Source organism: Uloborus diversus, chromosome 4 (genome assembly GCF_026930045.1).
Source record: "Uloborus diversus isolate 005 chromosome 4, Udiv.v.3.1, whole genome shotgun sequence".
NCBI classification, from domain to species: Eukaryota; Metazoa; Arthropoda; class Arachnida; order Araneae; family Uloboridae; genus Uloborus; species Uloborus diversus.
The window spans coordinates 181,961,400-181,976,192 of NC_072734.1; the positions used below are offsets into that span (position 1 = coordinate 181,961,400).

Consider the following 14,793-nt stretch of genomic DNA (forward strand, 5'->3'; position numbering starts at 1 on the left):
ATATTTTATTTGGTTTCGTATCTTGAAAAAAAGATCTAATTCCTAGCTTTTATGGTAATTTTCGCATTAGGCGAGACAAAATACTCCTGAAACAACCCTTTTGAGCCCGATGCATTTTTTAGTTTTGGCATTTTCATCGAACTTTTCTAGCCTAAGAAAATGCTTTTTTTTTTTTTTTTTTGTATGTTTATTAACTGCATTCATTACCATCTATAAAAACCTTTTGTTCTTGCAGTGCGACTCGAGTTTCTTAAATAAAGCTTTAATTTATTTAAACATTTATCTATTTTAATATGCATATTTTTGCAATTAGAAACGAGTTGACGGACAGTTCTACACGATTCCCCACCAAATTTCAATCCAAAAACTAAAATTTACGCTTATTTTTCCTCTAGGGTAAAGTCATCTAAATATGACTCTATTTATATAATTTGACGGGATACCAATATTTGTTTGCACATTTGCACAGAATAAAGGGAAAAATTGGGTGAATGCTGATGCTTTGTGTTTTGACTAGAAACAGCTGCAGTTGTGGTATAAAGCTGATTGCTTGCTTTGAAATTTTGAATCATTTTACACTGCTGCGATGAAAAAATCACATCAATCGTATTTGTTGCAAATCATAACTTTATAAGTTTTTATATAGTCTGTGTTAATATTTATTCGATTTCATGTATAAGTAATGTTTATGATTAGGAATTATAATTAGGCTGGAGAAGGTCACTCTATGACTTAGAGACCAATATAAAGCAAAATATGCAAACTAGTTTGCATACATGGTATTTATACTAAATGGCAAACGCATTTTTTTTTTCCTTCACAAAAGGAATAACATGGATGTGAAAATGAAGATGAAACTAGTACTGAGTGTTTATTGCGCAAGGTCATCTTAAATTGATTGAGGGTGAACAGCAGGTTTGGTGTGAAAAAGCTTCAAACAGGCTCATAAAGTCGCTGGTGATCAAAAAAAAAGTTTGAAGTGGATATAGTTAATTTATGAAATGCGACACTTGTGTTTTCTAGTGTTACTTTTGTGGTACCCAATAGTAGAAGGGATCCCGTGGAAACAAACCGTTTTAAGTTTTTTTTTCAAAAGTAAAATTCAAAGTTTAATTTTTTTTAAAGGTTTTAACCTTTTTTATACTAATCCCAGAATCCTAAAAAAAGCCATTAGCAACAGACAACAGCGCTACCTATTATTTATTTGATTTGCAAACAATGAATAATTCTCGAACCAAAGTAGGTCGCTTTTTTTCTGAGTTCATTAACATAAATGTGTCAAAAATAATTCTGAAGGAGGATTCTACTTTTATACAACTACACTTTCTTTTACAAGAGTCAATTTCAAAAATAAGAAATTTAAATTTAAGGTAGGACCTCACGGATCAATTCTATACTACACGGGTTATTTTTTGTTTTTTTGAAGTAAACAACCAATGTAACAACAAATTTCAGCATTTCTTCAGATGAACTCAGTAAATTATAAAATTAAGTGTTTATAAAAAACCCTAAACATTTAGCACTAAAGAAATGTTTTTTTTTCTAAATTTGAAACACGTGCAAGAGGATTCAAACAAAAACGTATATTTAACATTAATGTAATACACTCCTTAACGTTTTCTTAATATATATATATATATATATATATATATATATATATATATATATATATATATTGTTTATTACGTTATATTTTTATTTATTCGCGATTCCTTTATTTATTTCATCATAAAAATGATAAAGTAAAACTTTTAGTTTACGATAGATATTTTAATTTAAGGTACTCAAAAGAATTCCAGTGGTTGTTATCTGAATGAAACATAAAAGTCAAACGCAATCAGATGCTCTTCAAAACAGACATAAAGAACGACTCCTTCTGGAGTGTTCTGAATTTATTTGTAAAACGACAATTCTTTATTCTCGTAAAATTTTCCTAGCTCATGTAATCTCACTAAGCATTTTAAAGATGGTAGGAATTATGCAGCAAGATTTGAAAATAACGGTTTCTTGCGTCACAAAATTTATATACATTATGTATTTTTTCAAAGACATTTTATGTTTGTCTTTGAAAAAAAAAAGCATTGTGTTTACGTGTAGAAAGAAATAAGGTTTATCTTAAAGGAAAACATCTTGTTGTTGGGAAGAAAGAAATGGCTTTTTCGAAAAGAAAACATCGTATTTCTTTGAGAGGGATGTATTGTAGAACCTGAAAAGCGTGTTTTTCTTAGAACATAAGAATGTCGTTTGTTACACATGGCATTCATTAAAAAATTGAGATACTACGCTTCTTTTTCTGGAATAAAAAAAAATAGATCCTTACAGTGAAGCTCCTAGTCTGCGCTTTGTTCAAAAAATTATGAGTTATAAGAACTACACTATGAGCTTGTGATACAAGATAAATATGTTTTAAAACATAAAAATCATCTTTCTTCGGACTTAACTTAAAAGTGCATTCAAAATGTTTAGCTAAAGAATTTGTATCGTAAAGCATTTTTATGGAATGCATATGCTATTAGAATGGTGTTGTTTCCTTCAGTCGAAAATACTACTTTTAGTCACTGAATTTGATAGAATAGGCAAAAAAATTAACATGGACCCAGAAAATACTTTTATTTTCCAAACAGTAATGTTTTAATTATATTTTTTTAAATGTCCGATTTTTCAAACAAGGCGTGGTCTTTATGACGTCACAAAAGATGAGCTTTGCTGCATCTGTCAGCTGCAATTCCACGTTATGACAATCATAGAAGCGAATTAAATATTGTGCTCTGCGCTTGCTGTCAACCATATCGTTGCCATCACACGTTAGTAAAGAAGCAAATTAAATATTACGTTCTGCGAATGGCAACAGTGAATGGTATTTCACCATTTGTGGGGAACTGACCACCATTTCTGACTGGGTATCGGGAGCAGATCCTTGATCCATATGTCCGATCATATGTGGTGCTATTTGTAATCTTTTCATTCTGATAGACGGTAATGCACGACTTCACCGAGCTCGAATTGTTGATAAGTATCTTGAAGATCACGGTTGGGAACAAATGGGATGGCCAGCTCGATCTACGGACCTGAATCTGATAGAACATCTTTGGGGATATCTTGGCAGACAAGTTGCTGCTTTAAATCTTCCTCCAAGGTCGTTACATGAGCTGGAACAAGGTTTACTTTGTGTCTATTCTTCACTTCCTATTCCTGTGTCCGAAAATTTAATAAAAAGCATGGGAAATCAATCCCGCCAATGCGTTTACGTTAGGAAGGACACATTCCTTATTATAACCCATTTTTGTATTGTTTCCATGACATTTTACTACATAATACTGTGGTGTTCTGTTTTCCTCAAGAATGGACATTTCCGCAAATATTGCTTTTTTTGCTATACATCGTTTTTGCAATACACTTATACAGATTTCTATGACGCATTCAATAAAAAACTATTTAATGCACATATCCACCAATTTTTTTTTTTTTTTTTTTTTTTTGGCTCTGCATTCATTCGTTTGCAAATTAGACGCAAAAAGCTAGTTGTAACATAACAGTTTTCTTTAAAACCATCTGCCGCAGCATTGATCAGCAGCGCCATGTTGTGAGTATCTGCGAAGTTATTTCAATTTGCAGCTGTAGTTGAATTAAAAGACAACCGGTAAAACTTATTTTTATGAAAATTGTATGTACCTTATAAATATAGTACTAGAATTTCTGGGTTTTTTTTCTTTCGAAAATCGCATCTAAGCAATAAGGCATTGCGTATAACAACTACTTAGTAGCTCTAAAATCTAAAAATTTACACCCGTGTTTCGAGGTTGCGAGGATTTTTTTCTGCATTGAGAAAAGTTCTTTTTCAGCTGGAAAAAATGCATTTTTCAAATAAGTTTTACTAAGTCCAATTTTCAATTTGCATAAGAAAGTAGTTTTTTTTAACTAAATAGAATTTGATAAATGCGGCAAAAATAATTTAATGCAACACTGAGGGTGACCAAATTATTTTATTTGAACAAACTTTTCCGTACGTTTATTATATTTGGCTTGACATGCTTTCATTGCATACTATGGCTACTTGAGTTACCTAGTATTTTAAACAAAATCGTTACATTTTTCCATTAATCTTTCTTACAAGAATGAGCTTGTAACCTGAAATTTAATGACCAAAGACACTGACGTCTGTCACATTTAATAATTTAAAAACAAAAAAACAACGTGTTGCCAGAATGAACACTTAGTTTTTAAATGTGCTCAAATACTACAGCTATGTAACAACAATAAACAACACAAATACAGAAAAGTTTGAGCATAATAATTTGACGAACCCTCTGCAGAGTAGTTAAAAGTTAATAACTTTAAAATTGTCAGTTTGATATAGCGTTGAACTAATAATACTCTTAAAGATTATAAATGCTCCAAGTGACGTACCTATAATGAAAAAACCCTACAGTGTCTTTGATGCATAATGAATTCATTACTCTTGGATTTGAAACTGTCCACGTGTCAAACTGGCGTTGTCTATGAATATTGAAGTACCTGAGCTAAATATGTTGTGAACCAGTTAATAAACTAATTAAAATACAGTCGAACCCGCTTAATGGAATAGCTAATTTGCCACAAAAAAGTATTCTAATAAGCGGGATATTCTATAATTCGGGATCGCACACTGAGAAAAAAGAAGTTTTCAAAAATGAGTACATTTCATGCTTTCAAATTTTCTTGAAACCTTTTGTTTCAAAAATGAGTACCCATGTTTTCAAATAGTGTGCTGAATTATTTCACACTCAAAAGTAAGTAAATAATACTCAGTTTTGAAATTGTTACACTTTCAAAATGAGCACAAATACATCAAAAATGAGCACTCATGTTGATTTGAGTATTTCATGAGTATTTGAATGTTTCAAATTTGAACACCACGTAGTCGGAGCCATTTTGACTAGCAATACGTTCAAATTTGATTACTTTTTCGTCATTTTTCAAATTGTTGTTTTTAGAGTACAATATCAAACTTAACCTGTTTCGTACATTGAAAATTTATTACTTTAAGCGGGATATTCTTTTTACCTACATTCCAATAATCAGGCTCGTCTGTACTCTGCCAGCAAAAACAATTCATTCTTGGTGCTGTGCATTTCGATTTCAACAATCATTATTCAAAACTAAAACAACACTGAACTATTTAACTCATCAAACACACTTTGCAACGGATTTTCTCCAGAAATACTTAACAATAAAAAAATAATTTAATCTAAAGAAATAAAACTCTTCAGCAATGAGACATTTCCCTACAATTTAACGCTTAATAGCCTTCAAAAGATAGAAGTCAGGATACGTTAACAAATTTTCTTTGTAACCCTAATTACCATCAACGTAACACGTAAAACAGATAACACGCAACACGAACAAAATAAATTTGATCTTAATCCACTCTTCTTCTAAACTAGTTTAAGCAAGTGCGAAAAAAGTCAAGAACAAAAACGTCCTCCCATCGATCGATCTAAAAAGACAGGCGATTGTTGTTCCCCGAGGACCCCAATGAAAGGCGAGTCGTGCCTGTTAAATGAGATAACGCGGGTGGGTTGGAAGGTATAACAGAATTACGTATCTCTTTAAAGAGTTTGGGGCGGGATCGAGACAAGCCCTTAATGGGAGTGATGTCCTCTCACTATCAGCAGTTGAATTAAGGGAGTTAGTTCAACATTTCTTTTGTTAGAGGGCTTAGAAGGAGCTTTGCTTAAAGGAAAGAAATTCCACTTATTTAAAAGGCTGAGTTCTAATCAAAATTTAAACTGCTAGAAAGTTCGCTTAAGTTTAAATATTTAAGCTTTTGAGAATGTTGGGTTCTTATCGTTGTCAGTTTTTCGGGTATCTGGACTTCTCTGGAAAGTCGACAAGTTTGCTTTAAGTTGGGTGTATAACTATTTATACGTAAGGAAAATGACTAGTTATGGATATGATTGAGGGTTTGTTTTGAATTTGGATTGCTGTTCAACTGTGATTTTCCAGTCCTGGTTCTTGGAAAAAACTAATTATCATGCTGAACTTAAAAATTGTACTTTTATAGCAGTGAAGTTTTCATTAATTTTTAGGTATGATTTTTTAAAAACTTTTTGACATAAATTGGAAAACACTGGTTACTTCTCTATGAACTTTCACGTAAACTGCTAATCAATACATTTACAAATTATTTATCGTGCATAAAATATACCAACAGCCTGGTTATGGCATCCAGAGGCTGCAGTTTTGAACTTGTTATGGACTTATTAGTCTGATATTGTCAATACCGCAGCTGGTAATAGATTTCATATGATTGAAGTTGAGAGAACCAACAAACTAGTAGCTAAAGTGAGTTCAGCGCACCAGCACACCAGCAAAACTTGAGTTAAGCAGTAAGTTACCACGAATAAGCCAAGACCAAGCACTATTTGCAATATACCAACATCCCGATTTGGGAGACTGCAGTTATGTCAATCTTTTTTGTAGTCGGCATACTGCATGCAGTCTATTAACGAGTTGAATCACATCATTGTTACGAACTCTCGTTATTGTGCTGAACATATTTTAGTTATTAGTTTGATGATATTCTAATCTCATCTACTTCCAGCTTCGTTATTATTGACTCTTCCAGACTGGTGAGTTCATGAGAGGGACGAAACTACAGTCTTTGTATGTCGAAATCGGGCAGTCAGTCGGAATAATATTGCATATAAATTTGACTTTGCTGTGACTTGTGGGGAGGGGGTTATACTACCTATTATTTGCTATACGTTAACTGTAGCTGTAATGTTATACGTTAACAGCAGCTATCAGTCGGAATAATACTGCATATAAATGTGACTTAGCTCTGACTTGGGAGGGGGGGGGGGAATACTACCTATTATTTGCTATACGTTAACAGTATCTGTAATGTTATACTTTAACAGTATCTGTAATGTTGCACGTCAACAGTAGCTATCAGTCGGAATAATACTGCATATAAATGTGACTTAGCTCTGACTTGGGAGTGGAAGGAGGTATACTACCTATTATTTGCTATACGGTAACAGTATCTGTAATGTTATACGTTAACAGTAGCTATCAGTCGGAATACTACTGCATATAAATGTGACTTAGCTCTGACTTGGTAGGGGAGTATATTATCTATTATTTGCTATACTTTAACAGTATCTGTAATGTTATACGTTAACAGTAGCTATCAGTCAGAATAATACTGCATATAAATAAGACTTATCTCTGACTTGGGGGGGGGGAGCTATACTAGCTATTATTTGCTATACGTTAACAGTATCTGTAATGTTGTATGTCAACATTAGCTATCAGTCGGATTAATACTGCATATAAATGTGAATTAGCTCTGACTTGGGAGTGGGGGGGCGGGTATACTACCTATTATTTGTTATACGTTTACAGTAGATGTAATGAATGGGCATGTAATAATAATAATTGCTATGAAAAGACATTTAAAAAATCTTCTAAAACAAAAGACAAATATAAAGGGCAGTATTAACCCATACCCACTTTAGACGCATGATTTGAATAAGAATCTTATTTAAATTAGCTAATAAAAATAGAGCCGCCCAATATTTTCGAGATAAAATTTCAAACCCGGTCAAATATTAAAATCCAACTGGCATACAATTTGAGACAGAACTGCAAACTTTAAAAGTAAGATTACTACGTCACACATTTCATGAACTCACAACCAAAATTATTTCATTCCCCCTCATCACCACATCTGGCATAACAGTACATTAGCTTCAACACAGCTTTCAAGTTTGATAAATCCTCTCTTCTTTTATGACACCAAATCTCGTTATTTGCTTCAACAGCTGATGCTCTCGAAATTCGCCTCTCATATTGCTTCCCATAAGATAATAACTTCATCATCTGTTACTTCTGGATCTCAATTTCGGACTCGAACAATAGGAATGAAAAGCTGTTTAGATTTCTTTTCCGAATTTCTCTGGAAGATTCTGTATGAATGTTTTACTTAGGGTATGTGTAAACGAAAAACATATGCGTGTATTTTCTTGATCAATTGATGGTATATATTATGATTATTTATTTATTTATACTTCGGAATTTTGAAGAAGAAATAATAGTTTTATAAATGAAATTAAGGATTAAAAATACTAAGAGCTAAAGTTGAAGAATTTTATATGTTCCTTTATTTATTTATTTTTGTATGTTAATGTTAACGTTTTATAAAGGTTGTTTAATTATATCGATATTGTTTAATGCACAATACTTAAATGAACTTTTTTTCTAATTGTTCATAATATTTTTAAACTTCTGCGGTCATTTTATTTTGTATAGCAGTTATTGAAAATAATTTTTTCTAGGTACTGATTTTGTGGACGCAACTCAAAACTTAAACATAAAATATATTTCAGTTGTTCTATCCTTATTAGTTAATTTCTCAAATAAAACATATATTTTGAGAAAAAAATCAGTTGAAATTTACCTGAAATATGGTATTAAAGCAGACCAATGATGTGTTTAAAATGACAATCATCCGGATTAAAAAATATTTTCCGTACTTAAATAAGTACTAGCCAGTGAAGGATTATGTACACGCCGTTTCACTGTTAAGAATCAAATGAACGTCAAAAACTGCTGTGCGTTTTTGAAGTTGTGTTTTTAATATTCAGAGAAAGGTTACGCCACTGCGTCAGTGATCATTATTATTATTATTATTATTATTACTATTATTTTTTTTCAATTATTATTATTATTATTTTTTTCAATTATTATTATTATTATTATTATTATTATTATTATTATTATTATTATTATTACTATTAATTTTATTTTTTTTCAAATTTTTTTGTTATTATTATTATTATTATTATTATTATTATTATGTTATTATTATTTTAATTTTTACTACTACTATTTCTTTATCATCATTCATTTATTTTTCATGGGGAAGGAATTTTTAAAAAGATTATCAGCCCATTAAAGCCACTTTTTAAGGGAAAAACACTTCCAAAATATCATTAAAAACAGAAGCTACAAATTATGAGGGTTATGATCATTCACAGAACGTTCTACCCTGCATAAATGCACCTTAATTATTTTGACCTATTTATTTACTTATGAATTTTCTTTTCTGTATTGATTTTCTCAAAAAAAAAAAGAAAAAAAATCACAAAACGTATGTTTAATAAGAAAAGCGAATTCAATGTTTAACATACTTTTACCTTGTTTATCTTCTAGTGCCTTTGACTCTGCCAGAGTATGTTGCTGTTGCTGGCGGAGCAGCTATGTTGCCTTGTAATTACACTCTTCCTGATGACCCCGATAATGTTTCCCTGATGCTTTGGTACCGGGAGCAGGCGAGAGCTCCATTTTACACATTGGACTTTCGGAAAGGAACGAGGGATAATCCAAAGCATTTCCCAATCACATCCTACGCTAAGAGGGCTTATTTTGATGTAACTAAAATCCCGCCAACTATTAGGATAGACTCCATTACAGAAGAAGATAAAGGTGCCTATCGCTGCCATGTCGAGTTTAGAAGATTACGGACCGTGACTAGAATGGTCAAGCTCAATGTTTTAAGTAAGTTTTTTAAAAAAATCATTATTAGAACTTTTTTTATCTTTTACTTTCTGAGAGCTCTTTTTTCATGAGCAAATATAAATAACGATATAGTAGCACGTGCAGGTAATACGAGTGCGAAAAAAAATACCGCTGACGATTAAAGCATATAATAATATAGGCAATTTTCAAAAATGGACATATTGTAATATTTTTTTAGCAGTCAAATATTATTTTGTTATTATAAAATGATAAAATTATTGTTATTAGGAATTTAAATTTTAATTAAGATTTTCTAATAGTGGGGGCAGTATTTATTTTGTTAATATTACGCTTAATTGTATTTTAAATATTTTTACAACTATTCAAGTACATTTAAGTACATGCGGGGCAAAGCGAAATGGTTTATTTTTTTTACTCCCTGAATCATTTACCAAATCACTTATGTATTTATTTATTTATTATTATTTTTACATTCCTTCATTTAGTAATTCCCTTGCTTATATATTCATTAATTTTTGTGAAAAATGTCCCTTTTTTTGAAAGCAGAAATTTACAGCTGAAAATAATAAAAATACTGTTTCAATGCAAGATTTACTGTAAAAGACAATGTTCTTTCTTTATTTATTAAATTTTCAAAACAAATTTCAATTATTTTCACTTCGAAAATTCTCAGTTATCCTAACTTCAGTCAATTCGCAATAACTCGAATCTAAAGGGACCGACGAAAAACTTTGACCTATCTGAAGTTTGATTTCCCGCTACTTTCGGTTTTTGACATTTTAGTATCAAAAACCATCGACTATTTTAATTAATATGTACATATAACAGACAAAAATACAGGAAAAAAGTTTTTAAGCACAATATGCACAGTTAAATCAAAAATTATTGTGAGAAAAAAAATTAAAAGCATGGTTTTGATTTTGATACTGATGGAACCACTTGAATAGAGCTGATTCTACTTCAGGGAAGGTGCACATCTTTATTCATTTTAAATTCGTATTCATAGATTCTACCGGTTTAGTAGTTTCTCTTTTTATTTTAATATTATTGAGAGAGTACTTGGTTAGACATCTTTAATAGTAAAGAAAACTCACTCTGTCTCTCAGGAACTTATCAGCTAATAATCGAACTAAAGAATTAAGGGAACGCTTCTTAACTTAGGTCAGACTTTGAATCAAGGTACAATCAGTTGACTCAACACCATGACAGCTTAAAAGTAAATTTGTAGTCCAGCAACATATTAAATAGTAAACAATACAGTACAAAAAAAGAAATCAAGCTAACTCATTTCCGCACGCGTAAATTGCTACATCGCACATTGGCTCAACAGGTGCTATTCTTGCTTAAGAGGTCTAATGGGCAGGAATTGCAAGTGAAGGTGAATACATTTTTCTCTTTTAGTCACTTGTTTCTTTTTTTTTTTTTTTTTTGGCCTTCCGGAAAAAAATTCGAGTCATCTTTTAAAAACTTCGAGTTAAATGAAGTTAAATTCGATATATTGAGAATAATAAGAATGGAATCAAAGACAAAGGAGTCGGGACTTGATATAAACTTCGAGTTATATTTATTGTACTTTGTATTATCGCGAATTGACTGTATTTCACTTTGCCCCCAATTCCCCTACTTTTTAGTTTGAAATATTATCATAGCAATAATTTACTCATCAGTTCTGCGCAAAATGAATCATATTTTTTACTTACAAATTATGTTTTTTTTTAATGAATTACAAATATCAATAATTTATCAATTAAAATCTTGTTTGTTCGATTAATAATTTAATAGTATTCAACTTATAACATTGAAAATAAAGAGTCAACATTGTTTTCACTTAAAAGTATTTATTTTTTTACATTACTTTTTAAATGTAATATGAATCTGGGCTGTCCTTAAACCTTGCAACATTTCAAAAAAGTATATTTCCTTCTTGTAAACAAAGATTTGTCTTTTCTTTTCCGAAGCAAGGCACGGTAAAGTCATTGAATGTCAAAGAATATTTTTCAGTACATTCTCAATGCTTTTACTATCTCTAACCTCTTGGTAATATTTCCAACCTTTCAATACCACCAAAATAGCTATGATTTCAAGTTTCTGGGACTAAATTGGTGAAAGCTTTTTCACCTATTGTTAGTTACACTCTTTATCGTCAAGAAGACAAACCAGTACAAAAGAAGTGTGCCAGTTTTGACTAAGTAAATAACCTGCTATGAGCAATATATTTGGCCATTAAACGATAGTTTAAACTAAGCAGTTTTATTGATTTTTTGTATTAAAAGATAACAATAATGTGAAAGTTGCAGTAACAATTTGCACTTTAATGTCCTTTTTAGCGTAATTATGCTGTCCTCGAGCTGCTCTTACTGTAATTTCAAACAAGATACCTTCAAAGTAAACAAAATAAACCAAACAGTTTAGTAAAAGTTTACGTTTGAATGAGGGTTTTTTTTTTTTTTTTCTTTTTTCGTTTAACGTTTTGTTTTAAAATGGTTCTTCCTGGTATTTTAAAATTTATGCAATTTCTGTTCCACGTTGAACTTGCTTTTAATGTAATCAAAAATCCAATGATTACAAACTATATTAATCAAACTATGAAAGTTTTTAAAACTAGCGTACATATTTTTTTTTTTTTTTTTTAAATGTCACCCTTGTGCTCTTTAATGAAAAGTTTCACTGAAACATTTAACTTAATGATAAATTCACTCTCTGTCAATAACTTTTTTTTTCCCTTAACCAAGTTTAATTTGTGTTACATTTTGCTCTAGTACAATGATCCTTTAAAAAGACTAGTGGCTCTATGTAACTGATACATTGAAAATAGTCATCAAAATATTTCCATTTCAGTTCCTCCGCAATCAGTAGTGATAATGGATGACCGAGGTCAGACATTACAAGGTATGGCTGGACCATACGACGAAGGAGCTTATCTATCACTAATATGTGAGTCAGAAGGAGGTACGTCAGATAATTTTTAACATTTATAAAAACTACTTTGAAAAAATTATTTGTGCTATTGACTAGAGCTGCGAAAAACTGATTCCATTTAATGATTTATGAATAATGTTTTTTTTTTGTTACGACGCATCTTTTGCGTTATATGTGCCATTTTACTGAAAACGGTAAATTTTTCTCGCACTTGAAGCCTTGTATATTTCATCAAGAATAATACTTTAAAATGGAAATGGACAAACAATATTTGCTTAAGAAAATAAAATCGTATGTGTAATTTTTTAAGCAAAAAAATTCGCCGTGACCTTACAAAATTATTTTTTTTAATGAAATATATATGAACCGTCACCTGCTTGAAAAGTAACTACTTTTTCGTGAAATAACTCATCACATATATTTTTTAACGGTTTAAGTGCTTCCAAATCACAAAAATCGTCAAATTTTGCAATTATTTATCATTTAAAAAAATTTCCTTTTTTTTGCTTAAAAGGACGTTTGAATCTTGTTTCTATCTTAATTAGAACGAAAGATATAATTATTTTTGTTGCATGCATTTTACTAATATATAGATAACTTTAAAAGTTAAAACGCGTTTTTCTCCATGATGTAATTTTTCCCATTTTTTTTTTCCATTCAAACTCTTATAAGTCAAGAACTAATAAAGATAAAGTAATAAAATTTAGAGCATACCTTTTTCAAACAGTTTAGTTTAATTTTTGTTGACAAATTCGAGAAAAAATTTGAGACGTTTATTGATAATAATGTGATTTTTTAAAAAGAAAGTGTCTTTCAATTTTTGAATTTTTTTTTCAAATATTTTCTATTTTTTATAGATCTAATATTTTTTAAATCGCCGAATAAAAATTAAAAGTTATACATTTGTGCATAATATTTTGAAAAAAAATTTAAATTTGACCAAGACTATTTTGAGCTTTTTGCGATTTAAAGCAACACCATTTGAAAGAAAAAATAATTTAAAAAAAAAACGAATTGTTTTTAAAAATATGTATGTTATGATTTTGCTTATTAAAGAGATAGTAAATCAGTGCAAAAAAGGTAGAAACTATAGTTTGTTTAATAGTTCTTTTCTTTTTCCAAACTGTGTCCCGGACCTCCTTAAATAGTTATTGTTTCTCAACAATTGTTTGTTTCCTTTACTTTGGAACTTTAACTTTCATAGCCTACAATTTGCTTTGTCACTGCTATATTAATAGAAAAAACATTAACTAATTCACTTAGCAAGTTACAAGGAGTTGACTATAGATGTCCCATATGTAGCGCATACAAATTACTTTAATTTTTAAAAAAAATAAAATTGATTAATTAAAATATTACTGTGTCAGGAGTATCTTTGTATCGAATGTAAAAATTAAATATATGGCTAATTCATTTTAATTAAAATATTAAGAAATATAACAAAATTATGGGGTAAATTTTGCTTCTGATTGTCCCTCATGTGACGATGAAATGAAAGTCTATGAAGTGCCCGAAATTAAACTTTATTCCTTAAACAACAAGATATGTTTTTGTTTTCTCTTTTCATTTCAAAACTATTTATGAGTTTTTGGAGAAAGTAAAAAGCAACAGCTAAAGATAATTTTCTCAGTTTTCTGCGTTAGTGTTTTTAGTATCAACTATATAGTTACAAACGTTAATATTAATTAAAGTTCCGGTAGTTCAGGAAACGTATACAAATTTTGTTCAAGTTATTTAATAATCCTTGTTTATATTGTTTTCACCATTTTTCATAACTCAACTATTAGAAATATGAAAATTAATATTAAAGAACTTTAATGAAAATGTTTGACACGCATGCGTATTAATAATAAAAATATCTTATTTTGAAGAGTTTTAATGGGCCTACTAATAGTCAAATTTGAACTATTTCTTAAATGAACTGTAAAAAGCTTTAGATGTAAAATCATTAGTTGGCTTCATCAGTAGAGGGTAAGATAATATTTCATAGATTCTCTGAAAATGTACTATTTGAGTATTTTATAAAATACATTTTTAAAGCAATTCTATAATTACGACTGATAAAAGCAATGTGCACAAAAAAAAACATACGAATTTAGCTTTTGACTGTAAGTCTACTTGTGGATTCATATTTTTTTTAAACATAACAGTGTTAAACTGCACTCCTCACAGTGATTCAGCATTATACAGGTTTACACTTTTGTGATTAAATCAGTAAATTAGAATAAACTAATTATTAAGAACAGTAATTCCAACTTAAGACAATTTTTTTCTTATTTTTTATGCACACACTCAATGGGATAAAGCTTTCGCTCAATATGTTTTCGTAAATAAATGTAAGAATTTGCA

General features: G+C 30.1%; 1 protein-coding gene across 1 annotated transcript in view; it reads left to right on the top strand.

Annotated features, from left to right (window-relative positions):
- Positions 1 to 2,841: 2,841 nt before the first annotated feature.
- Positions 2,842 to 14,793, top strand: part of LOC129221036 (protein turtle-like) — a 60,997-nt gene continuing 49,045 nt past the window's right edge. The window contains 4 exon segments of the mRNA XM_054855471.1: positions 2,842 to 2,857; positions 2,974 to 3,159; positions 9,199 to 9,543; positions 12,364 to 12,474. Coding sequence (XP_054711446.1) covers positions 2,842 to 2,857; positions 2,974 to 3,159; positions 9,199 to 9,543; positions 12,364 to 12,474 — 658 coding nt within the window.